The sequence below is a fragment of the Oryzias latipes genome, chromosome 9, assembly GCF_053564925.1.
Source record: "Oryzias latipes strain Hd-rR chromosome 9, Olatipes_Hd-rR_3.1".
NCBI classification, from domain to species: domain Eukaryota; kingdom Metazoa; phylum Chordata; class Actinopteri; order Beloniformes; family Adrianichthyidae; genus Oryzias; species Oryzias latipes.
The window spans coordinates 1,776,647-1,804,569 of record NC_136245.1 but is presented as its reverse complement, the minus strand read 5'-3'; the positions used below and the strand labels follow the sequence as shown (position 1 = coordinate 1,804,569).

Sequence of the window (27,923 nt, the reverse complement as noted above, 5' to 3'; positions counted from 1 at the left end):
GTTCCTGTTTACTGTCAATGGTAGCTTGATCTCAGCTGACGTCCCGCTCCAGAACAGGAGGGGGCAGCAGTGAGTCTGAAAGTCAACGAAACCCACGAAGAAGAGAACGCGGAAGAACGACACAAGCCGGACACGATGGCCGTGAATGAAGGCTCCTTCTGCGCTGTTTTTGACGCTAAACGCACCAAGTATCTGTTTTCCACCCGCAGGAGCGAGGGGACTTTCACCGTGAGGTAAGGATGCTAGCGATGCTAACGGGGTTTAGCCGCCGCGGGGGGAGAGCCGAGCTTTCTTTTTTTTTCAACAAACTTTATTGAACACAACGAACCAATACAAAACAGTGCGAAACAACAACAGGAAAAGAACAAGCCGGGGTTTATGATTACATTTTAAACAAACACACTGAAACTGACGCACAGATCGAGTTTTTTAATGGCCTTAATATTGTCAGATTGTTTTATTGTGTTTATGTAATGTTTGACCTCATTGATAGACAAAGATAGAGAAAAGAGGATTAAATTGCTGAAAATTTGGATTTTTGATTTTGCCATTTGCATAGAAATAAAAAGAGGTTAATTTTGTTCCTTTTTATGAGATGGACTATGGGTGTAGAGATCAGAGCTTTCTCCTCACAGATGTTTGAAGCTGCCCCTTGTTAAAACAGCTGTTGAAGTTTACATGCGAGGCCAATGTCTTGGTGGAAGACTCCACACCTGAGAGCTGCAGCAGCAGGGGGAGTGGTCAGGACACCTGCCGACAGGTGCAGTGCCCTCTGGGTGGAGAGAGCAGACAGCTTCTGTTTCAGTCGAACCTGCTGGTCAGAGAATTAGACTGGAGGCTTTTCAGTAAACATGGTTTATTTAAGGCAGGAGAGGCTCAGTGTTGGACACCCCCCCTAACCGCTATGATGTCATGCAGCCTGACAGACGCAGAATCTGTGTGGAGGTCGGAGCTCTCGGAGGACGCGCTGACTCAGCAGGTAAGCGTCCGCTTCCTTCCTTCTGAATCTGACCACGACTCTAACGGGATCTCCTCCCCCAGAGACGGAGGCTGGCCTTCAAATCTGCTGAAGATTACATCCTGAAGTTCAGGTGAGAGTCCCCCCCCCCCCCCCTGCTTGCCAGTGGCATCAGGAAGCCATCCTGACTTGTAGCTGCCTCCCACAGGGCTTCCTGCCGGAGTGGCGACGTGACCGCCGTGGTGCACGGCGCCACTGCAGATATACATGTGGGAGCCGACTCACGGGAGCCAGCTTTGACCCTCCCCAGGATGGAAGGCCCCCAGGCCACGGAGGAACTGCGGGAGCTGCTCTTCTCCATGGCGGACAGGCTGGCACAGCAAGGCAGGGACCCGTTCCTCTGGAATCCAGAGAAATCGCACCGTCACGTCTCACCGCTTGATCACGGAAACACAAAGACGCCGTGCAACGGCTGTTTAGAAAACACGCTTACCTGAACTCCCACGACTCCATTTGTTTGTCTTGCAGGTGAAAGTCCTCAGGTCAGTCCAATGAAAGCTCACCACAGGTGGTCATCAGGTAAACTGCTCTGAACCCTGTAATTCAGCACGCTCTATTATAAAAGTATATGCGGGGGGATAGTGGTGCAAACAGCGTCTTAACAGGTGCTGCACAGCAGCACGCTCATGCACGGTGACTGCTGCACAGCAGCACGCTCATGCACGGTGACTGCTGCACAGCAGCACGCTCGTGCACGGTGACTGCGGGACAGCAGCACGCTCATGCACGGTGGCTGCGGGACAGCAGCACGCTCATGCACGGTGACTGCGGGACAGCAGCACGCTCATGCACGGTGGCTGCTGCACAGCAGCACGCTCGTGCACGGTGACTGCAGGACAGCAGCACGCTCATGCACGGTGACTGCAGGACAGCAGCACGCTCATGCACGGTGACTGCAGGACAGCAGCACGCTCATGCACGGTGACTGCGGGACAGCAGCACGCTCGTGCACGGTGACTGCGGGACAGCAGCACGCTCGTGCACGGTGACTGCAGGACAGCAGCACGCTCATGCACGGTGACTGCAGGACAGCAGCACGCTCATGCACGGTGACTGCGGGACAGCAGCACGCTCGTGCACGGTGGCTGCAGGACAGCAGCACGCTCGTGCACGGTGACTGCGGGACAGCAGCACGCTCGTGCACGGTGGCTGCGGGACAGCAGCACGCTCGTGCACGGTGACTGCGGGACAGCTGCACGCTGGAGCCATATTCGAATCATCTTCAGCGGCATGAACGGAGCTTCAGGCTTTGTCTGTTCTGGGGGGTCCTGGGAGACCCTCAGACGACATGAAGTGAAGGATGTGTGCTCTTCTCTGCAGAGCTGGAGGCCAGGCTGCAGCAGCAGAATGCCTCTTCATCAGTGACGATGAAGAGGAGACTTCCCGGAGCTTCACTCATCAACCCAGGAACGAAAAAGTAGGACGAACCCGTCAGCCGAGTTGGCGTCGCTGTGACCCGTCTGAATGCAGGCCGTCTGGGTTTTTGCAGGAAGCTGCAGGCGACTGGCGTGGCTTTTGACGACGCATCTGAAGACTGATCCCCCTCATCACCCCCCCCCCCCCCCCCCCCCCCACCGCTGCAGCAATAATCAATGTTCCGATTTTTACCCGGCAACAGAGCGTCTTTTAGGATTTGAATGAAATCACTGTTTATTTACTTTAATCTGCACATTTTTTTAAATCACCTGTAGATTCATGTTTTAAATGCCGTTTTTAAATAAAAATAAAAATCATCAAAAAGAAAAGCCTTCACCGCTGAAGACGGGAACCTCGCTGCTCTGCTGAGGAGGGGACCAGGCTGTGGGTTTGAGTTCCTCACTGATGCCAGGCGTCCAGCCTGAAATGTGATCAGGAAGACGCTGCAGCTGATGGGGGTCTGAACGGGTCAGACGCTGCACTCCTGCTCCGCCTGTCCTCATATTTAAACACATTCCCAGCTCTTCAATGGGAGAGCAACACCTTTGTGGCAGAAGAAGAGGCTCCTCCCATTACAGCTTTAACCCCGCCTCACCAGGCGCCTCTGAACCTTAGTTTTTGCTCTTATTAACAATATTCAAGCAGAATACAATACAAGCAGAAAAAAAAGGAAAAATTGTCAAAGACAAAAATAGAAAAGAAAATTCAAAAAATAAATAGAGACTACAGATATTCCAGAAGTCCAAAATTCTTAGATCTATTATAAAGATTAACAGCCAATTTGGGTCTTACTTGTTTTAGACATGAGAAGAATGTTGCCCCTCCAAACCTCAGTGACCAGAGTTTAGGATCAGTGTGAACGCTAGAACTGTGTGGAAGTCAGAGTCGTCACCTCAGGCTTCAGCCTGGAAGTTCCTCACTGTAGGCTTGAGGTCGACACCAGCTTATTCCCTCCAGGGCGGACCTGGTGGTGGAGCTTCAGGGCGTCTCCTCCCTCACAGCATCCCCCCTCTCTCTCTCCTCTGACGCTCATCTGTTTGGTGTTTCTGGGCCCAATTTCAAGTAGAAGCCTCATCACAAACATGAATGAATCAATCCTTTGGATCTGACTCAGATGCATCCGTTTTCATCACACGAGCACACAGCTTCCCTGACAACATTTTCCCAAATCCAGGAAAAAGACTGAGAAGCAGAAAATGCCGTTGAGGATAAATGATCCCAAAGCTTTGCAAAGTGGGGAGACAGGAAATCTGTGCAACAAATTGTCATTAATATGTGCTCAGCTTCTGCAGTGTGTTCCCTCAGAGAGCGGAACTGACTGATAAATAAAATGACAGTTCAGGGAATATGACTGGCCACCATCAACCCCAACAACTGCAACTCCCCCTGGCTGCAGCCTGCAGAATGGCTCAACGTAGTGGAATACTGAAACGCTGAGGAATGTGAACATGCTGTGGAATGTTAACCCCGCCCATGCTGAGCCCGTCTTCTTTGGTTTCACAAGTTTCCATGTGCAATTTGCCACCTACCAGTTTTAAGGAGTTTTTCCTTACCGTGAAGGGGGGGGGGGGGGGTCTAAGGGCAGGAATATCAGTTTAGATTAATCTGTTTTGTTCAAGTTTAGTATTAATCCTAATGCATTCTTTGTATTCATGATCCCTTTTTCATTGTATGTTTACCTTGAGACGTCTGTAATTCGAATTGGCCCTAAATAAAAAAAAATATTTAATTGAATTAGAGAATTTATACAGTGATTGCTGTCTTCTTATGCCTTTTACAAGTTTCCATGTGCATGCATTAGGGAGTTAATACATTTTGTCTGGCCTCACGGACTCAAAAAATAACTCATTGGATGAACTCAATTTAATTGTGGGCAGGATTTCCATCCAATTAATATGAGTGACCCCACCTCAAAGAAAATTCTTCCATGTAACGAAATATAATTGAGTTATTCGAACTCAATTTTAACAAGAAAGGCAAGGGAAAAAAAACTATGCAACAGCAGTCTGAAGCCAGCCTCAAACTCAGAACCTCTGTATGTTAAGCCCGCTAATTAATCCACTGAGCTAATACTTTTGTGACATCTTAAAGCCGCCGGTATAAAAAAAATAGATTCATTATTTACACAATTGAGGCTCGTCGTGTATCGTCTTATTGGGAGAAGCCGAGTTGAAACGATTTCATGCCACAGTTTCGCTTTTTACGTGGAAAAAACGAACGAAAGTTTTCACTTTTGAAAAGTCGAAGGATTTGAAGGACCAAAAGTCATACCAGGCATTAGACGAAGGAGTTGAACATTTTAATAGCTGAATAGTTAAAATAGGTGAAAAATTGTAGCCATGAGACGGCAAAAAGAATAAATAAAGAGAAACAGGGAAACAGCATTCAACAGCATGCCCCTTACTTGAACTCAATTATTCTGGATTACTGGAGTTATCGGGGGAACTATTAATACATTTTGTGTTAGGTCAATTATATGTAGATACATTGTTTTAAAATATATATTTTTAAATAAAACAAACACAATTTTATTGTGTCATACAATTACCAATGACACAAAATGTGCTCCACTGATTCTTCCCCTTTCCTGCAATCACAACTGCACTGACGAAGGTGAATCAAATGCACGGGCTCAACGTGGGCGGGGTTAACATTCCACAGCGTGTTCACATTCCTCAGCGTTCCAGCATTCCACTACGTTGAGCCATTCTGCAGGCTGCAGCCAGGACCAAAGGAACAGGCATTTGCACAGATGGACACCAGGGGGCGCTCCAACGCCTTGTTTTGCACTGAATTGATGGTGATTGTGTTTGGGTTCAGTTCAAACCCATTTTTCTCCCCAGATCCTTGCCTGCTTAGACAGTGACTGTGATCCACGCAGCAGGCCGCTGATGCACAGCAGTGCTCGTGATGCTGCAGCAGCACGTGTGGACCTCAAACACGATCCCCTTGGGTTCAAACAGCAGCAGCTCCACCGGCGAAAACACCAGTGTGGACCATGGAGGAGACGCTCCACACTCCTGCAGCCAGACTCAATGAGCAGGAAATGTGGAGTCCAACGTTCAGAGACCAGCAAACGTCCGCCTGTGCTTTTAAACCGGGTTATCCAACACGATCCCAACTTACTCTCGGTTGTTTAAAGGTTTACATAAACAACCGTCTTCATGGTATCAGAAAAACAAAAACTCTTCAACATAAAACCTTAGTTCTGGGATCCCACCAGGTCACATGGTCAAAGTATGATGGATGAAGCCTTGAAGATGTAAAATCTCTGAGAAACATCACTGCAGAGAATTCTATTCTATTCTGTTCTATTCTATTCCATTCCATTCTATCCCAGAAACGCTTGCTTGCTGAATTCGACTTTTCCTACTACACCTGAACGCACCGTCGTGAGTGGGAGTCTCCTCCCACTTTAAAGGAGTGTTTGTTGGCGCGACCAACTTCAACTCCCCGCAACTTCCAACTCCACCCAGATCACAGAGCTCGCCCCCGAGCTGTCGACGTGCCCGCGCAGTGTCTCCAGGTCTGAGCGCAGCGGCCGGACGCGGATCTCGAGGACTGACTGTGGACGTGCCGTGGATCTCCGGGACTTGTGAGTGTCATCCGTCATGGGGGACGTCGTTTCCAGTCACCTGGATGAATCCAAGCGGGAGCTGATCACAGGTGAGCCGAGCGTTTGGCGCGGTGGCGTTTTGGCGCATGTGCGCTTTACGCGTCCCAGCCCCGCGGACACACCCTGAGCTTTAACCCCCCCAGACAGAGAAAAGAAGAGGTTCAGAGCCCCACCCTCCCCGCAGTGTTCCTCATTACAAAGACAGTTCATTGTTTTTGCTTTTGGAACATTGAGAAAAGTTCTTGTTTCTGGTTTGACAAAGTTCTTCTGACAACTGACGTATCCCAAAAAGGCACGAAGCCCTCCTTCTGCACATGCGCTCTCAGACCGCTGTTGTGGTTCCCCCTTTCGCCTAACTTCACTTGTAAGTTGAAAGTCACGTGAGGAGCGTCAGATGGCAGAAACGCCCTGCAGAACATCTACAGCTGCAGGGACCCCACCTGCCCGAGTGAACAGTAACCCCCACCGCAAACTGAGGTCACGTCCTCCACACCCCCAGGTCCTCCACACCCCCAGGTCCTCCAGACTCCCAGTCCCACCAGACTCCCAGTCCCACCAGACCTCCAGGTCCTCCACACCCCCAGTCCCACCAGACCTCCAGTCCCATCAGACCTCCAGGTTCTTCAGAACTCCATTTCCAGCTCTTTGTTGCCTATGGTGTGAACATTGAGCAGAATGTGGTGCTTTTTCCTTCTCCTCAGCTGAAAGCAGTTTGTTGGACCCAAAAGTAGCAGAAACTGCTTGGTGAAGATGGTCAGAAAAGAGGAACCGGGTCCGTTTGGGCGTGGACGTCCTCCCTGAAGAGCAGCTTAGTGAATGACCGGGTTCAGGAATCGGTTAGTCACGGGGGAAGTTGGGACACGAAAAACAAGCATCCAAACGTCATCTGCAGCTTCACGGTGAAACTGTGTCGTCTGCACGAGTCACCGCTTTTTATCTTTGAACTCAAAACCCCCACACCCCCCACCACCGCCCCCCTGACCTTCTCAAGGCCCGTCTGGACCTGCTGTGAGGGCGTCGGATGATGCAGAGCTGATGTGGTTTCACATGGGGCGGAGCCTCTCCTCCGTCTGCAGAGGTTGTGGGATTTCCTTCATGACTCTGAATCCTCCAGATCTCTGTCCTTTGAGGAGTTTGCGCTGCTTTGTGGCATCTGTGTCCAGCACTTCAAGAGATGAAATCCTGACGTGCAGCTGCTGAGGAGGGGCTGTGCATCCTAGAATGTCGGAGGTTCAAGAGCCCGCTGTGCTCTGCCGATCTCGTTCTTCCTAAACCTTCACGTCTTTAGGAAGCTGAAGAAGCTCTGCCTTCAGACCCGCTGAGAGGTTAAGTTGGACACGAAGATCCGAAGAGAACCGAGCAGGAAATGAATCGGGGTGCTCAGAAAACCACCATCAAGCTCGTCGACAGTAGGAAGCTGCAGCTCCATCAGAAGAAACGAAACAGGCCGGACAGAAAGCACAGAATCAGTGAGCGGAGCGTCTGCAGAAGCTCAGCATCTTTCCTTGGTCTCCAAGCACAGAGGACCCGGACTCTCCTGGACCCACAGTCACACCTGCAGCCTCGGACTGGAGTCCAGGCCTGCAGGTCCACAGTGGACAGAAGTAAAACCCTGACGTTCTTCATCTGCTCTCTGGAGATGGGATGGGGAAATCCATTTGGTGCTGCTGGCGTGAGGAGTCCTCATGGTTTGACCCGAATCTTCCCTTTTGTGCTGCTTTAAAGAACGTCGGATAAGACGGCGCCGCATTGGGAGGAGCTCCGGCCTCCAGTGTTTCCCCGCTTATTGTGCAATCAGTGTCACAGGAAGCTGCGCTCGGGAGAGACACGCCGGCTTGGGACAAAGGCGGCGGAGCTGCAGGCGAGGCTGGACTGTCAGTTCCACTGCAGAGCAGAGCCGGGAGATGTTTCGAGTCCGTTTGTCTGGCAGGTTTAGACCTGGTGGAGCTGTGGACGCTGCAGTGTTCCTTTCCTCTGCTTTAGGCCAGATACATGTGCAATCCCTTCACGCTTGGTGTTGCTGCTGGTGCCTCTGGGTCAAAGGTGACAGGAACTGAGGAGCACGCTCCGAGCATGTGGGGCAGGATTAACCAGAACCACTCTGCTGCAGTCCGAAGCATCCCCTGGGGAAAACATGGGCTCTGTTCTCCAGCTGCTGCTGGTGTGCTAATGATGCATTTCGCTTGAACTCAGACATTGGAATTTCTGCCTGCAGTGGGAAAATTCCTCTGGAATTCCCCTTAAAGACAGATTTCCTACTCAGAAAGTCGGCCGGGCTTCAGGCCTCCAACCTCCGGCGAGGTCTTCTGTGTGTGCAGGGCCCCGCCTAGTTAGTGCGAGTCCGGCCTTCATGAAGGCCTCAGTGTTCGTCTGGGACAAAGCGCCAAGTCACCTTCAGCTCAACCCTTTCCGTATCGCTTCACACGTTTGGAATTTCTTACAGGTCCATTAAAATTCCATCCAAAGCTGAGACGGATTGATTGATAAAAAACGTTTTCACACAACTATGGACAGAAAAGGTTTTTTTAATGGAAAAAAGGATTATTTTGACATTCATGTCATTTTCTCAGTCAATCCGTCTTTAATGATTCCTTTCCTGTTGAACACAGCGGTGTCGCTCATTGGAGGAGCTTCGTGATGTTAGTTTGCTGCTGCCATCTTTCCGGACGTGGAATTCCTCCCATCCATGAAACTTCTGAGGTCGTCTGCAGTTCAGACAGCTGGACGGCTTTCAGACGGGCTGTCTGGGACTCGAACCTCAAATCCCTTCAGGAGCCCCCCCCCAAAAGCCGAACACAGAACCCGAGCCGAACAGAGTGAGAAGTCTTCACATGCAGAGTCTCATCTTTTCATCTGACCACGGCTGGACCAACACGCTGCAACCCATCCGCCCCCCAGGGCTGAGGTTGAGCTGACCCGCAGAAGCAGACTGGAGGGGGCCCCACGGTGAGGCAACGCGAGGAGTGGAATCCGAAGAATCCGTGAAAGTCTGAGACGAGCTGGAGTCATAACTCATCGATCGGACCGCAAACGGAAAACGCTACAAAAATGCGCCCTGACGATCCCTGGCGTGCCTCCAGGAGGATGGCAGATCAGATCCGTCACGTGACGTTCTGTGGTCCGGGCTCCTTATCAGATCTAGATCAGACTTCCGCTCAGCCTGCAGGGAGACGCTACCGTGTGATGGATGGGTTCATGAGGTTCTTACAGCCAGAAATGGCTCCTCTGCTGTAAAACACTAAAAATGACTCAACACCAAACTGTGACGGCGTTGAAAATCACCCAAAGAACTGTAGAAAAGTCTGTGCGTCAGGGACGAGGACACAGCCTTCAGGCTTCTAGAGGACCGAGCGTCACCCGTGAGCACGATGATCAATAAGGTGATAACCGCTGTAGATGTCAGCGGCGTTTTCCAAACGCGTCTGCTGTTCTTGAACCGCTGGAGTTCTTTCAACACAAATGTTCATCGTTGGAGTCAATACAGTAGATCTTTGGTACGTCAGCTTCTCCGTTGGTGACCAGACACAAACACAAAGCTGTCGGCATGACAACTCAGATGCATTTAGGACGTTTCTCTACCGTCACGCCTTCAATCAAAACCAACAAAAACGCAGATTTTTGTCCTCAAAAGTACAAAACTGTGTCTTTTAAAGGAAAACATTGGATGAAATTTGTGGTTGATAAAGCATATTTTCATGCATTTGCTAAAACTTTTGTCACAGACGGAAACAAATCTTTTGTAGATTTTCCGTTTTGAATCAAATGAGAAGAAGGTTGGGGAGAACTGGAAGTGTCCCGCCTCCCACCCTACAGCCCTTTGATCCCAGCGCTGATGTTCTGATGGGATCCGTTCAGTTTGTGTGTCAGATCCTGAACTGAGTCTGAGGTCCAAGCCGACAGGAATGCCGGTGGGTCTGATGGGAAACGGGCTGGAAGCCGAGCCAGAACCGGTGCTGAGGTTCTGGGAGCTGCAGCTGTGATGGAACCAGCTTTATTTATGAGTCAGAGCGGGGGGGCTCCGTCTCACAGGAATGTTTTTGTTGAGCCTCTGCAAGGGGGGGGGGGGGTGCTTTTTTAATAAAGACATGCTGAAACTGTTGAAGTGGGGTTGGGGTGGGGGTCGCATTATTGCTGTGATGGAGGACGACATGGTCTCATTTAAACTGTTGCAGGGCCTGAGGCCTTTAATGTGGGGGCTCCTGCTGCACAACAAAGAGTTGGCTGTATACCCCCCCCCCCCCCCCCCCCCCCCCCCCCATGTCCGGTGCTCACTTGGAAGACTGTTGGTGCTTCATGGAAAAATGATTGTTGGTGGAAAAGTATCTGTTTAGTTTTTATTCCGTCACACAAGTCAACGTGGGATTTATCTGGGTGAGTTGAAGTCCCCCCCCCCCCCCCTTACATTTGCTGTCAAAGGAAGTGCCGATGTTAATGCAAGGTCAGCAAATCCCAGCAGGAACATTTCAGCCTGAAGTGAGACGAATCTTTGACCCAGTCTGAGCTTTTCTGATGCTGCTGTTCACAGCAGAACCAAACGGCCACAGTTCTTTGTTCTTTCTTTGTTCTGAAGTAGAAATGTCTTGGATTCATTCCAGAGTTGCATCATGGCGTCTTGGCTTTTCCCTCCTTAACATGTTTATTATTATTTTTGTCCTCTTGGAATGATGACGGCCGTCTGCTGCCTTGGAAAAAACCCACGATCCATCAGAGGAATGAAACGGGCCTGACAGAAAGCTCCAAATCAGTGAGCGGAGCGTCTGCAGAAGCTCAGCATCTTTCCTTGGTCTCCAAGCACAGAGGACCCGGACTCTCCTGGACCCACAGTCACACCTGACGGGCAGACGAGCACCCTTTCCTGCTAGCTTACAGCCCCAACTAACATAAGCAGTGCAACCAAAATGGCAGCAATATCAGATCCATCCATCCATCCATCAATCCGGTTCTGATCCAGGTTCCAGCTCAGACCAGGAGAACAAAGACTTTCATGGATCTGTTGGTCTGCAGGTGGATGATCAGAATGGAGCAGAACTGGAAGCTTGTAGCCCACCGATTGTAGCTTCTATGTAACAAATACAAACTCATTTTCTCTTCTGTTCCTGATTCACAATGATTTGTATAAAGAAATCCTCAGAAAAGTAATGTTATGCTTAGTTTCTCCATCCTGAGAGAAATGCTTTGAGAACATGTTAAAAACAGAATCTCTACTGGAGGGGGTCTTTAAAGAAGTCCAGATTGAAGAGTTTCCTCATTTTACAGATTGAGATCTAGAACCTGCAGAGCTCTGACTCTGCTCTTGGATTTCATATTTCACTTCCTGGAACCTGAAGCGGCTGAAATGTTTCTGTTTGACTGTGTAAGATCAGAAGTTGAGCTAGATACTGAAACCCTTCATGCTTTCTGTTTTCCTTTCCTAAAATACAACAGTTCATCTTATCAGATGGACCTGCTGTTAAGGAGAAAGCTTGGTTTTGGCAAAAATCCTCATCAATGGTGTTTTGAATCTATTGATGAGACGGTAACGGTTGCCTGATTGATCATTGGGCTCCAGGTCGGTCAGGAGTCGCTGCAGCTCCTCCCGTCGTCACGGCTGATCTTTCCTTTGACTTTCTGACGTCTCTGGACCCTCTTGCTGTATTTGTTGAATGTGATGATGTCTCTGAGTCCGGGACATGACGGACAATCATCTGTGCGTCCTCAAAGATGTCTGGATTCATGCAGGAGGAGGATAAACGACGTCCAGACATGTCAGCTGACCTTCTCCTGTCACGTCATGTGACTGCGGTGGCTGAGTATTCGCTCACCTGTCAGCAGCTCATAACCTGTTCACCGCAGAAACCTGGTGTCCTGAATGTCCGTCGAACTGGAAACCTTTCAGGGAATCTTTTTTTATTAAAAAGAGGCCGAGACTTTGCTTGAAGAAGAGGAGCAGCTGAACAAATGTGGGTGCTCCACCTGCACAGGTGTGCAGACCTGTTTCTGCTGTGCATGTGCACCTGTTTGCTCAGAGGTCTGCTAAATTAAATGCAGAGGCGGGCGGGGGCTTTGGGGGTTGCAGAAGTGCTGACTGGTGTTTGTGTTGCAGCTCGGACCGGAGCGGTCATGGCGGAGTTTGGCCGCCTGTACGAGCAGCAGTATGGCGTGGCTCTCTTCAACAGTGTTCGCTTCGACCTCGAAGGAGGAGGCGGGCCGCAGTCCCAGCTGCTGCAGCGTAAGGTAAGCGTCTGACGCCAGCACACGGCGGTGGCGACGGCGGTGGCTAAGTGCCAAGGTCACTGCCTAAAGAAAAGACGGAGACCTTTATCTTAGAAACGTTCAAAACGCTTTAGTCGCTGAGGTTTTTGGGAGCCTCCTGTGCGAACCAAAAAGATCAGATGTAATCCTTTTTTTAACCCTCTTAATTCCTTTTTGGGGTCACATGGTCACCGGAGTGCTGAGCACTACACACCATGCCACACTTCACAAGGAAACGCGTTGCTCCAGACCATAAAGTGGTGCAGACTTTCCTATTTAGGTCCAAACATTTTGTGACTGCTCTCCTTAAAGCGATCCATCAGTCTTGGTGCCTCCACTGGTCTAGATGGTCTTCAGCTTCAGTCGGGGTCTCCTCCTTCATCTGCAGTTGGTCTGGGGACTTCAGAGGTCCATCATGTCAGGGCTTTCTCTAAAGACCCAATCATGGAACAGGACTGAAGGCAAAGTAGGAGAAAGATCACTCTGGAAGATCCATCCATCTTCAGAACCGTTGGATCCCTTTTGATTTGATTGATTTTTTTGATTGATTTTCAAGCTTTGTAGTCAAAGCAATAAAAAATGTACCAATATTTATCAAACTAATTACAGAAATGATGAAATGCTTAGATTAAAAAGACAGAAAATAAAACAGAACAGAAACGTCACTTAAATCACATTTGCTTAATTAAATACAGTGATCATCAATTAAAGTATAAGTAGAGTTTGATTTATTGCTTGAAAAGGAGTGGGAAGAAGCAAGCTTATATAATCCCACCCCTATCCCTTTTGGGGACACGGGTCACCATGCAGCCCCCTCTGGAAGCTGAAATACTCGATTAATAATCAAACACGTCTTATTACTGGTTCTGTGCCCGTGTGACATCACATAAACAGTCGAGCGATAGTCTTCTGGGTTCTACGGGTACTTTTGTTCTGAGAAACGGATCTTTGAAGTGCAGGCGTGTTTTTGATTTCAACATATTAGAGGAGAGCTGCTGTCGAAACTGTTGGCGTGTCGGAACCTGCTGCAGCTGAGCTGTGATTCATGAGGACGTCAACAGGCTGAGAACCTTTCAGTGCGTCTGTGGTGCATTCTCAGCCCAGGAAAACGGGGACAAAAGTTTGGATTTGCACCAGAAGGTGGTAAAGAAAACAGGCTCTTTGTGTTCGCCGTGACCCCCCCCAGGGCAGACAAGTTTCTGTCGGTGCAGAAAGTCACCGCTTTCTATGCGTCAAGTCTGAAATCTGGCTGCTGATTGTTATTTTCATGTGTGAAGCTCAGAAAACCTTTAGAACAGATGGACTCTGACATCTAATTGATGGCCAGCTTCGGCATGTGTGTGCCATCGGGACCCCTGAGGGGGGGTTTGTGCCCCCGTTGGAGCGTTTCACCACTCAGCGGTCGGAACACACAAACCCGATGAGCCAGGAAGTGCGGCGGCACTCCCAGCACAACAGCTGGGGTGCAGTTGGCAGAAGGAAGGTCCTTCCAGGTCTTCAGGATGGGAGGGGGGCAGACTCCACATCAGCTGGGTGATCTTTGTTTCAGTCTGTCCTCGATAGCAGGAGAAACGGGAACTGTTGGCACGAAAGGTCGATCCCATCTGCATCAGTCTACCAGTAAATCTGCATGCTCTAGTTCTGTTTTCATGCTGATGATGTAATCATCAGTACCTCCAAAGTGAGAGACTTGCTGGTCTTTGATCAATGCTCTTAAAGAGCTCTCCCATGTGATGTTGGCCTAAATGCTGGTACCAAAGCACAGAAGCATCTCTGACTCCACATCATCTTTGAGTTCTGTTGCACCTTGTTTCATGTGAACTCGGATAACCTTTAAAAGCAAAGAGAGGTTGGCAGGCATGGCTTCTGTCCTCATTCTGTGTCATCTTCTGCAGATTCCCCTGGAGAACAAGTCCATCTTCTCTGGAACCATCTTTCAGTACGTCGAGGAGAACAAGAAGTGGAGGAACCGCTTCCTGTTTGTCCCGGACTCTTACAACATCAGCTGCTATGAAAACAAAGCTGTAAGGGGTCAGCTGTGCTTGGATGGTGCTGCTTGGCTGTTCTGATCTTCTAACATGTCCTCCTGGGTCCTCCAGGCCTTTGACAAGCATCTGCCCCCCAAAGGAAGCATCAACTGCGCTGGCTCCAAAGTGCTGACCTCTGTGGAGCAGTACCTGGACCTGATGAGTGACAGCCTGCCAGGTGAGGCTCAGGTCACGCCCGTCTCTGCAGATCTGTTTCCATCTGGATGGAGATGCTTCAGCGTTTTGAAAAACCTCTTCTTTGCAGATGTGAAAGCCAAAGCGGGAAATTCTCCGTTTCTGAAGTGTCCCAGCCAGTTCCCTGTGATCGTGTGGCATCCGTACACTCGGCACCATTACTTCTGCGCCGGCAGCGAGAAGGAGCAGCAGAAGTGGCAGGCTGTCCTGCAGGACTGTGTCCGGCATTCCAACGACGGTGAGTCCTTCCGCTTCAGCGCAGCAGAAACCCCCGTCACACCAGACGCTTCCACAGAGGGCTGGCTCAGACTGCCCACGGAGTGGCTGTGTTCTCCGTCTTAGACGTCCTTCTGCCAGCAGAAATCCTCGGTAGATCGGTCAGCTGGTGTTCACAGTCCAACCCAAAGCTCTGCCGCCGTTTGTCAGTCTGTCAAGTTCTTGTCAGTGAAAGGGACCAAGAGGTGGAGCAGGAGAAACTGGTGCAGCAGCGGATTTCAGCTGGAAGGAGCAAAGCAGCGATGGAGAAGCTGGAAGCTAGAGGATCTGTTTGCTTTTCTAGAAATGATGACATCCAGTCGAGCTTTTATCACCTAACAACCACAGCCAGATATGTAACCCATTTCCCATCTTTGTGAAGAGAAGTTCCTGTGAAAATGACCCTCAGTCCATTTCAGGGAGCGGCGCTGGTTGTTTAGAAGTGTTCATGAACACGTCGGCTTATGTTTTTAACACAAATATCAAACCCATGAAAGAACAAAAGAGGATGAGAAGAAACCGAGTTATGAAGAAAAGAGAAAAGAGCCTTTCCTGCAAACGGGAATCGTGTTTTCAAGGAGGATTCAACTTTTTCCTAAATATTTGAAGACTCAAAGAATGAATTTAATCAGCTGTTGGGGTTGAACTCCGGCCAGTTTGGGTCATGTGACGGCGGTGTTCAGAACATGTTCTCGCCCTTTCCCTGTCATTTTTGATCCCTCATAATTTCATACATGATGCTGATATTTCTGAAGAAATTCTGCTTTAATGGTTGAAGTTATTAGCTTGATTCTAGGGATGTAGAGAAATGCCAGCAGGAATAACCCCGGCACATTCCAAGATGATCACTTTCATTTGAACTAAAACTAAGGTTCTCTGTTAGTCGGCTTGAAATAAGAGAAAATTGAAGCTGAAAAGAATCCAAACCCGTTTCCTGGAGGATGGAAACATGGATGGAGGTTTGTCTCCAATCTGTCCATCCGTCCTAACCCTGACCCCGACCCAAACCCCACACTCCACAGCAGTGTTGGTTTTCAGCAGCTGCTTCCTGTCGGCCAATCTACAATTTTTGGTTTATTAGCAGCAAAGATGAGGGCTTCAGAATGACAGAAATCCATGTCTGTCAAGTTCAGAAATGTCTTTGAGTGACCCAAGAAAAAAGGTTTTTGTCATTTCTGGCCTGAACTGTTCTGCAGAATCTGAAGAAATGGATTTGGAGCTTTTTGTCTGGAATCTTTTTTTTTCTTAATCTTCTTTTTCATAGACGTGTGAGCAGTTGAAGTGTGGTAAACGTAGCTTCTGAACAGAGTGAAACATGCATGTAGAGGAGCCACATCTGTGATCCGGCAGAGACGTGAGAGTCTGTCAGGTTGAAGCAGCTCCTGCTGGTGTCTGCAGCTTCGTTCCTCCATTCCCGTCATGTCTGCAGCAGGCGCGTTGCTTTGACACAAACACACCCTGTTGGCTGGCATGTCACAACACTTTCCTGAGAACGGCTCTGCCTGTTTTTCTGCTCAGGGCTGCACCCTGCACCTTTCTCAAGCAGGAGGCGGATAATGAGTCCGACTAGATCAGCTCAGTCGCTCACCAATATCACTGTCTTCCTGTTTGGTTTGACTTATTTGAGACGTTGAGTTGCCAGAAGGTGTGGGGTTACAAACAGATCCTGTCTGTCCCTTCAGACTCAAATATGGCTCCGGCACACTTTGGACAGTGCAGTGAAACGCTTTCTGGGCGCGTAATGGTCTGCAGGTGACCACATGCAGCTTTGGTCATGAAAACGAGCTGCTTTAAAGTCCTCCTGAGTGAGCTTTTGTTGACAGCTTGACTAAACCTCAGATCAGCCAGAAAGACTCACTCGGACCCGACCACGTGAGACGGCGTAGAATCGAAATCATCCGATTGGTCAGATCCGTGTAACAGAGGGAGGCTGCAGGATCTGCTGGGCTGCCTGCAGACTTCAGTATGAACAGACCATCGATCTGGTCTGAAAGGAGCCTTTTGGCGTTCTGAAACAGACTCCTGGTGTTTAAAGCAGGTACAGCAGTCCAGGTTCATAACAATGAAAGGCGTGTCTGCACTGAACCTTCTGAAGGCGCTAAACTGATCAGCAGTCGCAAACAATTACGTGAACCCAGGTTTTTAGAACACAGAAGAGGTCAAAGTTCATGTTTTCACAGAGCGCACTTTTGATAAACACTTTGTTCCAATCCATGTTTCAAATATTCCAATACAGGTTCAGGATGAAGATCAGGTTCAGGTTCAGGTTCAGGGTCAGGGTCAGGGTCAGGGTCAGGATCAGGGTTATGGTCAGGATCAGGGTCAGGGTCAGGGTCTGGTTCAGGATCAGGATCAGGGTCAGGATCAGGGTCAGGGTCAGGGTCAGGGTCAGGGTTAGGGTAAGGGTCTGGTTCTGGATCTGGGTCAGGTTTAGGGTCAGGTTTTGGACAGATGGACAGATTTTTGCTCCACTGAACAGAAAAGAAGCAGCTTACTTGGGTTCTTGGACTGTCACGTTTCAGTGGCGTGACCTCTCCACCTTTGTGAGATTTCCACATTTTTGCTAGAAACTGACTTTAAATGCCAGAAGGATTTGTTTTACCCCATCTGGACTCTGCTGCTGCGTCTCCTGTGAACAGTTATCAGTGTCTGAGGTGAGGCACGTTACACTCAGGCTGAGCAGAAATTCCTCTCTGATCGGATCTTCCTGTTTCAGCTTCATCAGGGACCTCCGCCTGTGAACGCCCCCACCCCCACAGGCACACTTCCTGGTTTTGTCACATGTCTTGCTCTGTCCACTGAGGCTGATCAGCACTTCACACCCTTTTCTGGTTTGACCACATTTTCTGCTGGACGGACAGACGTGGCTTGTGGCTTAGTCACTCTTGGATCTTACACAACCTGTGGGGTGAAGTCAGCGGGCCGCGGCTCAGCCGGCCCTTCGGAGCTTCAGGATGTGACGCCACATCATCCCCAGACTGAAGAGACGCCGTCTTATCAGGCGGATAACGGCCTGTGTGAGGCAATGCGCTCAGCTGTTCCTCCAAAGTTTAAGAACAACTCTCAGGACTTTGGTGGATGGCGCCTCAGAATGAAGAACAAACGGAATCTGTTTGATTTGAGAATGAAAGGTTTAGAAATCGACTGGGTCCAAAGTACCCGGATGTATTTTTGAAAGTTTCATCTTAAGCCGTCTTTGTTTGGTTTGAGAATCCACTTAGGGATTTAAACTTAAAAAAGAGCAAATTTCCGTATTAAAGTTATGAATTCTGAAATGTAAACAAACAGAAAAATTTCTTTTCATTTTTGGAAAAACCCAAACATTAAGGTGAAAATCGAGTGACGCATTTGGTGAATTGATTCAGTTTTCAATCAAAGTTATCTTCAAACCTAAAAGAAAAGCTGAAAACATTGTGATTCATTAGCAGTGGTTGGAATAATCCAGATGATTCCAGTTAGTCCAGTTTATCCGAACAATTACAGCCTCAATTTGTGACCAGCAGATTGTGTGGAAGGGTTTTTCATGCCCCCCCTGGCCGGAGAAACACAGGCTGACTTCCTCTGGAGTATCATGGAGGAGCAGGAGCGGAAAGGGTCGCCGGCATTTTCTCATTAAAGTTTGATATGAGGCTGATTTATAACCACAATGAGGATTTCTGTCCCACTGAGAATGGCGGCGTGCTGGAACGGGATCAGCTGGGAGGAAGTGCTGCCATTCTTGACTGCTTTTATGCCCGCTGGAGGTCTTCCTGGGACTTTTCTGGTTTCACATCCTTCCTCTGATCCTTCTTCAGTCGACTCAGACGAACCTATGGCTGCAGAAACCTGAGTCTCTGATGGAGCGCCACAGTCGCACCATTTGCCTTTAAAGTCTCAACAATCATCATGTCAACCAGAAACATGGCTTTTCCAGCTGAGTAAGACCTGCAGATCTCAGGATTCTGCCGTCTAAGATGCATCTAGAAAGGATAATTCCTGGATTTGTGTTACTGCAGTGATCTTCTTGTCTAAGTCTGAAGCTCTTCTCTGAGCTTCTCTCTGAAACCTCCGACTGTGGAAGAGTCTGAGGTTTACTTCAGTCTTTCATCTGTTGTCTAAGCAGACTTTTGGCACAAAGTGGATTTTAATGGTTTGTTTTTGTGGTGAATTGTGTTGTGTGTTGTGAAGTACTTGATTCGTTCTGGAATCAAATCTTTATTAAAAAAACTTGTCAGAGGAAATCCGTCCCACGGCGAGGCCTGAGCATCCTCATGACTCCAGCTGATGATCTGATTTCAGGTTTGTGTGAGGAGAATAGGGTCCAAACTCCAGCCTTCACTGATGCAGTGCGACTCTACCGACAGGCACAAGGGAACTACGGCACGTGGGACATGATGTGTGGACTCCCGTCGCAGGTAAAGCCCCGACATCCTGTAGATGAAACCAGCCGTCGTTCTGATGGAGATCCCTTCCGTCTGGGTTGGGTCGGTCCTGCAGACCCCCCCAGAAGCTGATGAGCCCCTCAGACTTTGTTCTCATGTTAAATGTCAGAAAAAGTGCTGCAGTTTCTGCTCTGACGCCAACATGGACGTAAACTGGGGGGTTCTGCTCACCCAGAGCATGCATGGTTGCACGGCAGGAACCTGAAAAAGGGCCGGTATCTTCAGAACTTCTTGATCATCATTTTTCAAACTCTAGACCCCCCCACCCCCACCTGACACAGAAACTCCAGACTCTGGAAAGTTATGGCCACCTCCGTGGTCCGGGGAGCTGAATGCTTTGTGCTCCCTGTTCTGCTGGTAGATCCTGTCCAACCTGGTGATGGAGAGCCTCCACCCCGAGCTGAGGGAGCTCATTTCCCCCCGCCTCAAAGGAAAGCTGCATGACCGACAGAGAAGCTGGATGCTGGTAAGAAGCAACCACCTCACCGAAGCTCTGAATATCAGAATAAAATCAGGAGTTTCAACCTCCAACAAGCTTCTGAAAGGAATGTCTGTTGACGTTAAAAAGGTTTGGGGGTATGGGGGTGGGGAGTGGGTGGGAGGGGTGTTCTCACCTGCTTCTTGGTGGAAGCGGCCACAATGAGTCATCGGCGATGGACTTCGCTGCCTCCATCTGGCAAGGCAGAGAATTACACAGGTGAAGGTTGAAAGCCTTTTCCTCTGTGTAGATGATTGGAGACTGCGTAAATAAATCACTCAGCCTTTGAAAGGGTGGGCAAAGGAATGTTTCTGCGTTGGAGATGAGTGGTTCGGCTGCTCCGTGTCGGTGTGGTCGGACTCTTCGCTGCAGTTGAATGTTTTCTAAGTTAAGGCCGTGTCCTGCAGCCACTACGTACATTTTGTGTATATTGCATAGATGAAAATTAGCCATACGTGGAAAAAGTGAGAAAAATTGTGGTCTTTATTTGAAATTTCCACAGATGTATAAGGAATGAACCACTTTAAAATCACAGAAGTACAAATAGACCACGGAAAGAACAGGTAAATCAACATAGAACATGAACCGTAAGTGGTTATTGTGATGTCTATCTGCAGTTCATTAGGGATTTGTGCGTCAATTACATAACTGTAACGTGATACGTGCACCGTATACGTGATCTAGAAGCTATACATCAGTGGTTCATGTGTGAAAAGTCTGTTAGACAAACGTGGAACGGTCCTGGAAAGACACAAAATTGTTTGGATCTTGCAAAAATTATGAACAATTGCATAAGATTTAGGTAATAATTATGTATAAACTATGTAAAATACACAGAAACTGTGTAATTCTCAACCAACCAAAGATTTGAACAGCTCAAAACCGAGTTTGCATAAAAACCAGTCAGCTGAAACCCTCTGAGCACATCAACAAATGATGAACCCAAATGATGAATGATGAATATCTCGCATGGATCATGAAAGACCGACATTTCATCTGTGGAAAATGCTGAAAATGTACATAGTGGCTGCGCGACACGACCTTTACTATCAATAAGAGATGTTCTGAGCTAGTTCCACTATTGCTGGTGTGGAGTGTCATTGTGTAAAGTGGACCGTCTCTGTGGGCAGATCAGCGACGCCGTCTACAGCCAGGTGCAGGAGCAGTGCCGCGCCCACCATGAGGCACTGCTGCAAAAATGTGAGGACAGCCGCTCCTCCCTGGAGGCATCCATAAGGAAAGACATGGACCAGATCATTGCATCCAAGGAGCACATCACCAGCAAGGTCAAAGGTTGGTGAAAACCGTCTGCAGCTGCTCCTAACAGACCAACCATCAGACAAGGAGGTCTGAGTCGTTTCACCTGCTGACCAGGAGAGGAAAAATACAATTCTGGAGCAGATTTTCAAATACGTGTAAGAAAATATAAATACACAATTTCCTAAAATTGATCATTTTCAAGAACAAAATAAAATTAAAACTAGAAAACACTTTATAACCTGCAAAAATCCAAGTGACTGCTGACAGTTGAAGCTGCTGGAGTTAATGGCTCAATGCTGCATCAGCTGAAGAAGCAGGAAATCCTGAAAAACTTTTTTTTTCTTTAACTTGTTCTGTCCAACAACTGAGCAGACAGATGAGCGTTGAAGGCCTTTTGTGTTGGACAGGTTTTACTATCACAAAGAGGTTATGAATCTTCGGAAAACCAGAGTGTAGATCTTTGTTTTTTTATCATTTTATATCCATTTGTTACATTTAGTGTGTGTGTGTGGGGGTGTGTGTGTGTGTGTGGGGGGGGTGTGTGTGTGTGTGTGGGGGGGGGGGGGGGGGGGTTTACAGAGTGATTGGGAGACGGTGCTGTGGTCAGATCAGACCAACATGGAGCTCTTTGGCATCAACTCAACCCTTCATGTTTGGAGGAAGAGAGATGCTGCCAATGACCCCAAAAACACCATCCCCACTGTCAAGCACGGAGGTGGAAACATTATGGTTTGGAGGAGTTTTTCTGCACCGGGCATAGACCGCCAAGTCCTGAGTGACAACCTCCTTCCCTCCACCAGGAGGCTTAAAACAGGCGGTGGATGGGTCTTCCAACAGGATCATGACACAAACATGCAGCCAAGACAACCGAGGAACGGCTGAAGAAGAGGTCGATCAAGGTCATGGATTGGTCCAGCCAGTCTCTGAACCTCAGAGAGAGCTGAAGCTCAGAGTTGCTAAGCAACAGCCAGCAAATCTGAATGATTTAGTAATCATTTGTAAAGAAGGGAGGAGCAGAATTCCTCCTGATATGTGTAGAAACTGGATCATCAACTACAACAAACCTCTGTGCTGGATCAGGTTTTTCTATGGGCCAAGGTCAAATGTCAAATACCCGTGACATGTTTTTGACAGTAATGTAACAGGAGAAATGTCGTATTCAAAACAGACATGTCAAACATAAAACGAAATGTTGTATTCATATTTTTTGCAACGTTGTGCACAAAGTATTCATTTGTGAACACCTTTGTCTGAATGGATACTTTTCTTTTTGACATTTACTGTACCCTGTAGTTTTACCACAAAGTACTAAGTCTTACTGGCTAGATCAGGGGTCGGGAACCTTTTTGGCCAAGAGAGCCATAAACGCCACATATTTTTAAATGTAATTTTGAAAGAGCCATACAATAATGTAGTGTCTCCTTCCCACACTGAGGCACTGAGACTTAACCTCTTTTAAGGTTCTTTATTCTGGTTACTGCAGACCGTAACCAACGCCGTTCAATTAATTCAGCAACTCCTGAATCTCTCCCGCTGAGACGAGAGGAGAGCGCTTCTCCCAACTTTATATTTCTTCACTGCCGCCACAGGCCTCCCATATACCTTATTTAGCCAATAGCTGAACCCCATTGGTCCAAACTCCTTAAACACAGGCTGAGTGACAGAACTGAGGGCCAATCAGATCTCTACTTGATGCATTCAAACAACTCCGGAATTTAGAACGCAACCCAACAGCCACCAGTTTAACTCAGTCCGCTATAAATTTAAATTCAGTTTAAAACTAAATAAACCAGTGAATGTGTGTATTTGATGTAATTTCAACACTTTTAAAGTACAATAAGTCTGTGGATTCTTTTTTAATAACATTATTATGCTGTTGCTAATAAATGATGAGAATTTCTTACCATTATTACAAATTCTGGTGCTGCGTAGTTCTGCTGATGGTCTAGTCTGGTTGATACGTGGCGAGTTTCGGCTTCATGCAGGCGTTGAGACTTTAAACGTGATCGTAGGTTGGTCTGAATGTTCTATAGATGTGAGAAAGACGGCTCACATGCAGACGTGGAGCCAAACATACACTCACACGCTGCAGTATGTGACGGGCAGCGTGTTTTAAATTTTGACAATCCCTGCGCGATTCACCTTGCTGTCTGTGCCCCCCCCCCCTTTCGTCCTCACACATCCCGCTGCACCTTCGCGCTCTTTCTCAGAGACGGGAAGTTGAAGAGACGGCGGATCGCAGGTTTTAGGCTGTTATAAACTCTGTGAAATAATAGATGATAGTTAATTGATAGTAGTGCAGATTTATTTTCTCCAAGCACCACTACTACCCCCCGCCCTCCTTAGCATCGCATCGCACCTGTGAAGGACTGGTCTAATGAAAAAAAAAAAGTATAATTAAAGATTTGTCTGCGAGCCACATGTGACCATCAAAAGAGCCATATATGGCTCGCGAGCCATAGGTTCCCGACCCCTGGTGTAGAGGGATCAAATACTTCTTTCCTCCACTGTTTCCTGTTTTCTCTGCAGACCTTCAGGTGGTCGTGACCCTGCAGCTCCTCGGTCTGCTGTCACTCCACCTCATTGCAATAATAATCTGAGAGTGTAAACTGTAGGACCTGTTCCGCTGCAGTAACCTTAAAAACGCAAATGAAAGTCTTCTTTTTGACTTTAAAGACAGTGATTGTTCCTTGTACTTCTTCTGGTTTCAGTTCAAGGAAAGACAAAAAATTCAAATGGGAGTCATATCTGTACATTTTGAAGCATTGCTGGAAACCTCGTCTCTGTAGTCTCCCACACCTGAACAGATCTAGCGACGATGTGACTTCAAGGCTCAAAGCCCAGAAGATTCCTGCTTCTCAAAGATCCACCTTTGTTCTCCCAGATTGTTCTGACCTCTTTGCCTTTTCTCCCTGGTCTCTCTTCTGCAGGGGCGGTTCTCTCAAAGGCGGAGAAGCTGTTGAAGGTGAGCATCCAGCCGTACATCAGCTCCATCCTCGACGCCCTGATGGAACCCACCAGCCGAGGTTTTTTTGAGGTGCGGGACGTTTTCTTTGGGGAGCTGACAGAGATGAGCAAAAACACTGTGAACAAGGGGACCAAGGAGACGGTAGCCCAGGTGAGGAGCACGAGGAGGAGGAGGTTCAGTTCCCCAAAGTGTGACGGCGTTTGAGTTTAAGCTTCGGTCAGCTCAGTCAGAGCCGTGAAAACTGTCCGCTTCCCCTTCCCTCAGCACATGGAGAAGATCTCCATGCTGCCTTACCATCCCGTGAAGATGCAGAGCTGCTATGAGAAGGTGGAGCAGCTCAGTCTGGAGGGTCTGCAGCAGAGATTCGACGTCTCCAGCCCATCCGTCTTTGTCCAGCGGGCCCAGATCCTTATGAGACAGGTGACAACTGAGCTTTTTGAATCCAAAGACGCCTTTGCTAAAGATTAGCCAGTTGAAAGAAGGTGTGATTGCCCAACCTCCCTTTGGAGCTCCTGCAAAGGCCTGAACTGTGGATTTACACCTGTAGATGTGAACTTCACCATTTAAACAGAACTTTTAAGGTTTTATCCAAAGATGGACACATTTCTTTTATTCTTTTGACTCATTTCACACTTCTTGGAGTTTAAAACAGAGGAGCTTAATGATGAAAAATGATTGGTCATGGTTTTAGTCAGCGTTTTTGTGTCCCTGCAGCAAATGGACAATGCTGTGTTCACATTTGAGCACATCCTTCACCAGAGCCTGGAGTCCCAGGGACCAGAGGATCTCTGTAAGACCATCCAGCGCTGCCAGGACAGAGTTCTGAAGGTACAGCATCCTGCACGACTCTGTGATCATCCCAGTTCTCATCTCACTCAATAGTCGGCACAAACTGCTGTTTGACGGATAATCCAGTGCAGTGGTCTCCAACCTTTTTAATGTCAGACAATAGAAGATGCAATGAAACCTTGAAACGGTTCTACTTTGAAAGTTTACTGTCAGTTTTCTGAAACCTGGACTGAGGAGTCCACAGCAAGACTGGGATGCTAAAGGTTCTCTAACTCACTGCTTGTTTTTCTCAGAAATTTGACTATGACAGCAGCACGGTGAGGAAGCGGTTCTTCCGTGAAGCTCTGCTCCAGATCTTCATCCCCTACATGCTCAAACAGCTCAGCCCCACTTGTGCCTCAGTGAGTCATTTCAGAACTTTGGTCTTGTTAAATTCTAGAGGAAATGTCTAAGATGTGACACGCACGAATGCTTTTTGGAAATATTCGACTGTTTGTGTTGCAAACATCAGGAGCTTCCCGGCTTCCAGGACCTGATCTTTGAGGACTTCTGCCGCTTTATCTTGGTTGAGAACATCTTTGAGGAGGTGGTTCTGCATTCTGTGATGAAAGACATCATGATAGGTCAGTTTACTGCTTTGGTTTTCACATATGTTTTAATCAAAACGGAGAAACTGGTTCAATTTTCAAAAGTTTCGATTGAGGGCAGAAGAAACAACCACAGCTGATCCTTTTCTCTGCATCTGCAGCTGTGAAGGAAGCAGCAGTCCAGAGGAAGCACAACCTGTTCAGAGACAGCATGGTCCTGAGCAACAGCGACCCCAACCTGCACCTCCTGGTGGAAAAGCCATCCATTGACTGGGCCAGAAAATACGGAGGAGCCCAGGACAGCACAGATGGACCAGGGGGGGACACTGAGAATGAGGGGGAGGATGCCGAGTCCAAAAGGAGTTGGAGGATGAAGCAGGTGGTGTCCATGATCCAGGTGGAAGGCTCTTCGTTGCTGCCTGGTCAGTCGTCCGTGGAGGTGCCCGATTCTGACGTCAGCCAGGAAGAGACGGATGGAAACGTGAATAAAAGCTCAGACGACAACCAAAATGGACCCACAAAGTCAGAGATCCCTCCAGACATGGCCAACGGTGCTGATCTGAAGCAGGAAGCCAAACCGGACGACCGGGGTGAAGACGATGAAGCAGCACTTTCTGCAGCCGTGGGTGTAGGAGGCAAAGCAAAGGACAGCCAGCCTGAGGTGGAGGAGCAGTCAGCCTCCAGCAAGGAGCTAAAGAAAGCACTACCCCTGTCCCCAATTGCTGAAGAATTGCCGCCTGGAGCTCAAGAGGTGACTCCAGAGTATCCATCTGACATGTCAAATGGTTCAGACCTGAATCAGGGAGTCAAGCCAGGGGAGCAAGGTGAAGGTGAAGAGGAGGAAGAAGCAGTTACTGCAATCACAGACGAGGGAGTCGAGGCAAAGGACAGCAAGCCTGGGGTCGAAGAACCTCCAGCACCCGGCCAAAAAGGAGTGGAATCCAAACCGCAGTCCCCTCGCTCAGAGGAGACGCCATCTGGAACTTTAGAAACAACCCTAGAGGGCGCTTCAGACGTCACAAAGGGCTCTGACATGAAACAGGAAGTCAAACTTCAGGAGCCAGGTAAAACGGATAAAGCAGAAACTGTGGGGAGCGTGAGTGAGGGAAGCATCCCAAAAAAGGACAAGCCTGAGGCAGAAGAGCCTCCGTCTTCCCCGGTGGGGGAATCTGTCCCTCTCTCCCCTGCCAAGGAGGAAATGCCTTCTTCAAAAAAGACTCCAGAGAGCACTCCGGTCTTGGTAAATGGTTCTATAATCGTGCAGGAAGCCAAACCTGAAGCTGCAGCAGCTGTTGCTGTGATCATGGACGAGGATCTCAAAGCAAAGGACAGCAAGTCTGAGGTGCAGGGACCTCCAGAGTCCAGCAAAAACGGGGTGGAATCCAAACCACTGTCCCCTGCTGCTGCAGTTATGCCCTCTGGAGAGTTAGATGTCACTCCAAAGAGCACTCCAGACAATGCAAATGGGTCTGACTCTAAACAGGAAGTTAAGCTGGGGGGGTCAGGTAAGGAGGATAACCCAAAAGAGGATGGAGCAGCTCTCACAGCGCCTGCAACCACGTGTGAAGACATCAAGGACACCAAGCCTGAGGTAGAGGAACCTCCGTCTTCCCCGGTGGTGGCATCTGTCCCTCTCTCACCTGCTGACAAGGAAATGTCCTCTCCACAAAAGACTCCAGACAGCGCTCCAGCCTTGGGAATTGGTTCTGAAATCATGCAGGAAGCCAAACCTGAGAAGCGGGCCCTAGAGGAGGAGGAGGCTGCTGCTGAAGATCGCACAGCAATTGACACCAAGCCGGGGGCGCAGGAACCCCCAGCCTCCAACAAAGGGGTGGAATCCAAACGGCTGTGCCCTGCTGCAGAGGCAATGCCGTCTCCAGCTCCAGAAACCCGCCCGGAGACCCCCGCCGACTCCAAGCCGGACTCCAGTCTACCTCCCCTGAACAGTTGCACCCAGGTTCCTGCCAGCAAAGCAGTGGATGAGGAGGGGGCCACAGTTTCCTGTGCATCACATTCACAGCTAAGAGAAGAACAGCCGCTTGCAGGGGAGACGGGTGGAGCTGCAGAGCACAAAAGCAGCACCAACACCGAGACCGGAGAGCAGTAACGGCAAGCATCCTCCATGTGTGTCAGCATTATGCCAAACAAACTCTTTTCTACTTTCCACTGCAGTTTGACCCCCCCACAAGGGTTTAAAGGTCTCACCCCACTGCACAGGCGGAGGACGACTAGTTTGAAGTCCTGTCCACCCAACAGAAGCATGAGCACAGGGGGGTGGACCGCAAAGGTGTGCTCCAGCCTTCAAACGAGTTGCTTTAAAGAGTATTAGTCCTACCTGGACAACAGAAAATGTCGTCTAGAATGAAAAGTACAAGTTTACCTAACGTGGCGGCTAATGCGGCCCCCCACCAATGACACTATTTTAAAGGTTTGTTTGTCCCCACAAGACTGTATAGTTTGTAAAACTTGTATGAAAAGGTGAAGTGCCAAGTCGTCATTTTACATTATTTGTGTGTTTTATAACATCAAAAGTCCCTTTGCTGATTTCTCCATCTGTATTATTTATTATTTTTGCCCCCATTTCCTTGCTGACATTTATTTTAGTTTTTTTTCTTTGTTCTCCAAATGTCTTTTCTTGATAATAAATCAGTCACTCATTAAA

At 48.5% G+C, this 27,923-nt stretch overlaps 2 protein-coding genes and 1 long non-coding RNA gene across 5 annotated transcripts; 2 read left to right on the top strand and 1 right to left on the bottom strand.

Annotated features, from left to right (window-relative positions):
- The first annotated feature begins 36 nt into the window (after window positions 1-36).
- paxx (PAXX non-homologous end joining factor) lies at window positions 37-2,763 on the top strand. The gene is made up of 7 exons (XM_023958873.2): window positions 37-233; window positions 919-979; window positions 1,042-1,091; window positions 1,167-1,342; window positions 1,487-1,537; window positions 2,339-2,435; window positions 2,508-2,763. Exons 1-7 carry the CDS (start codon window positions 136-138, stop codon window positions 2,554-2,556), a joined length of 582 nt encoding a protein of 193 aa, XP_023814641.1. The 5' UTR covers window positions 37-135; the 3' UTR covers window positions 2,557-2,763.
- LOC111947940 (uncharacterized) lies at window positions 1,221-5,957 on the bottom strand. Of its 3 annotated transcripts, none has more exons than XR_002873911.2 (3): window positions 5,823-5,957; window positions 1,452-1,554; window positions 1,221-1,358 (listed from the first exon to the last, which is right to left on the bottom strand). It is a non-coding gene; the product is annotated as an uncharacterized LOC111947940 (long non-coding RNA). The 3 variants fall into 3 exon arrangements; XR_013657897.1 differs by lacking the exon at window positions 5,823-5,957 and adding an exon at window positions 3,327-3,459; XR_002873910.2 differs by lacking the exon at window positions 5,823-5,957 and adding an exon at window positions 3,227-3,364.
- LOC101155358 (protein Niban 2) lies at window positions 5,804-27,923 on the top strand. The gene is made up of 14 exons (XM_004072989.5): window positions 5,804-6,100; window positions 12,133-12,263; window positions 14,177-14,305; window positions 14,381-14,486; window positions 14,574-14,741; window positions 19,037-19,152; window positions 19,541-19,645; window positions 20,788-20,950; window positions 23,848-24,035; window positions 24,150-24,305; window positions 24,600-24,713; window positions 24,968-25,075; window positions 25,186-25,297; window positions 25,423-27,923. Exons 1-14 carry the CDS (start codon window positions 6,046-6,048, stop codon window positions 27,366-27,368), a joined length of 3,597 nt encoding a protein of 1,198 aa, XP_004073037.1. The 5' UTR covers window positions 5,804-6,045; the 3' UTR covers window positions 27,369-27,923.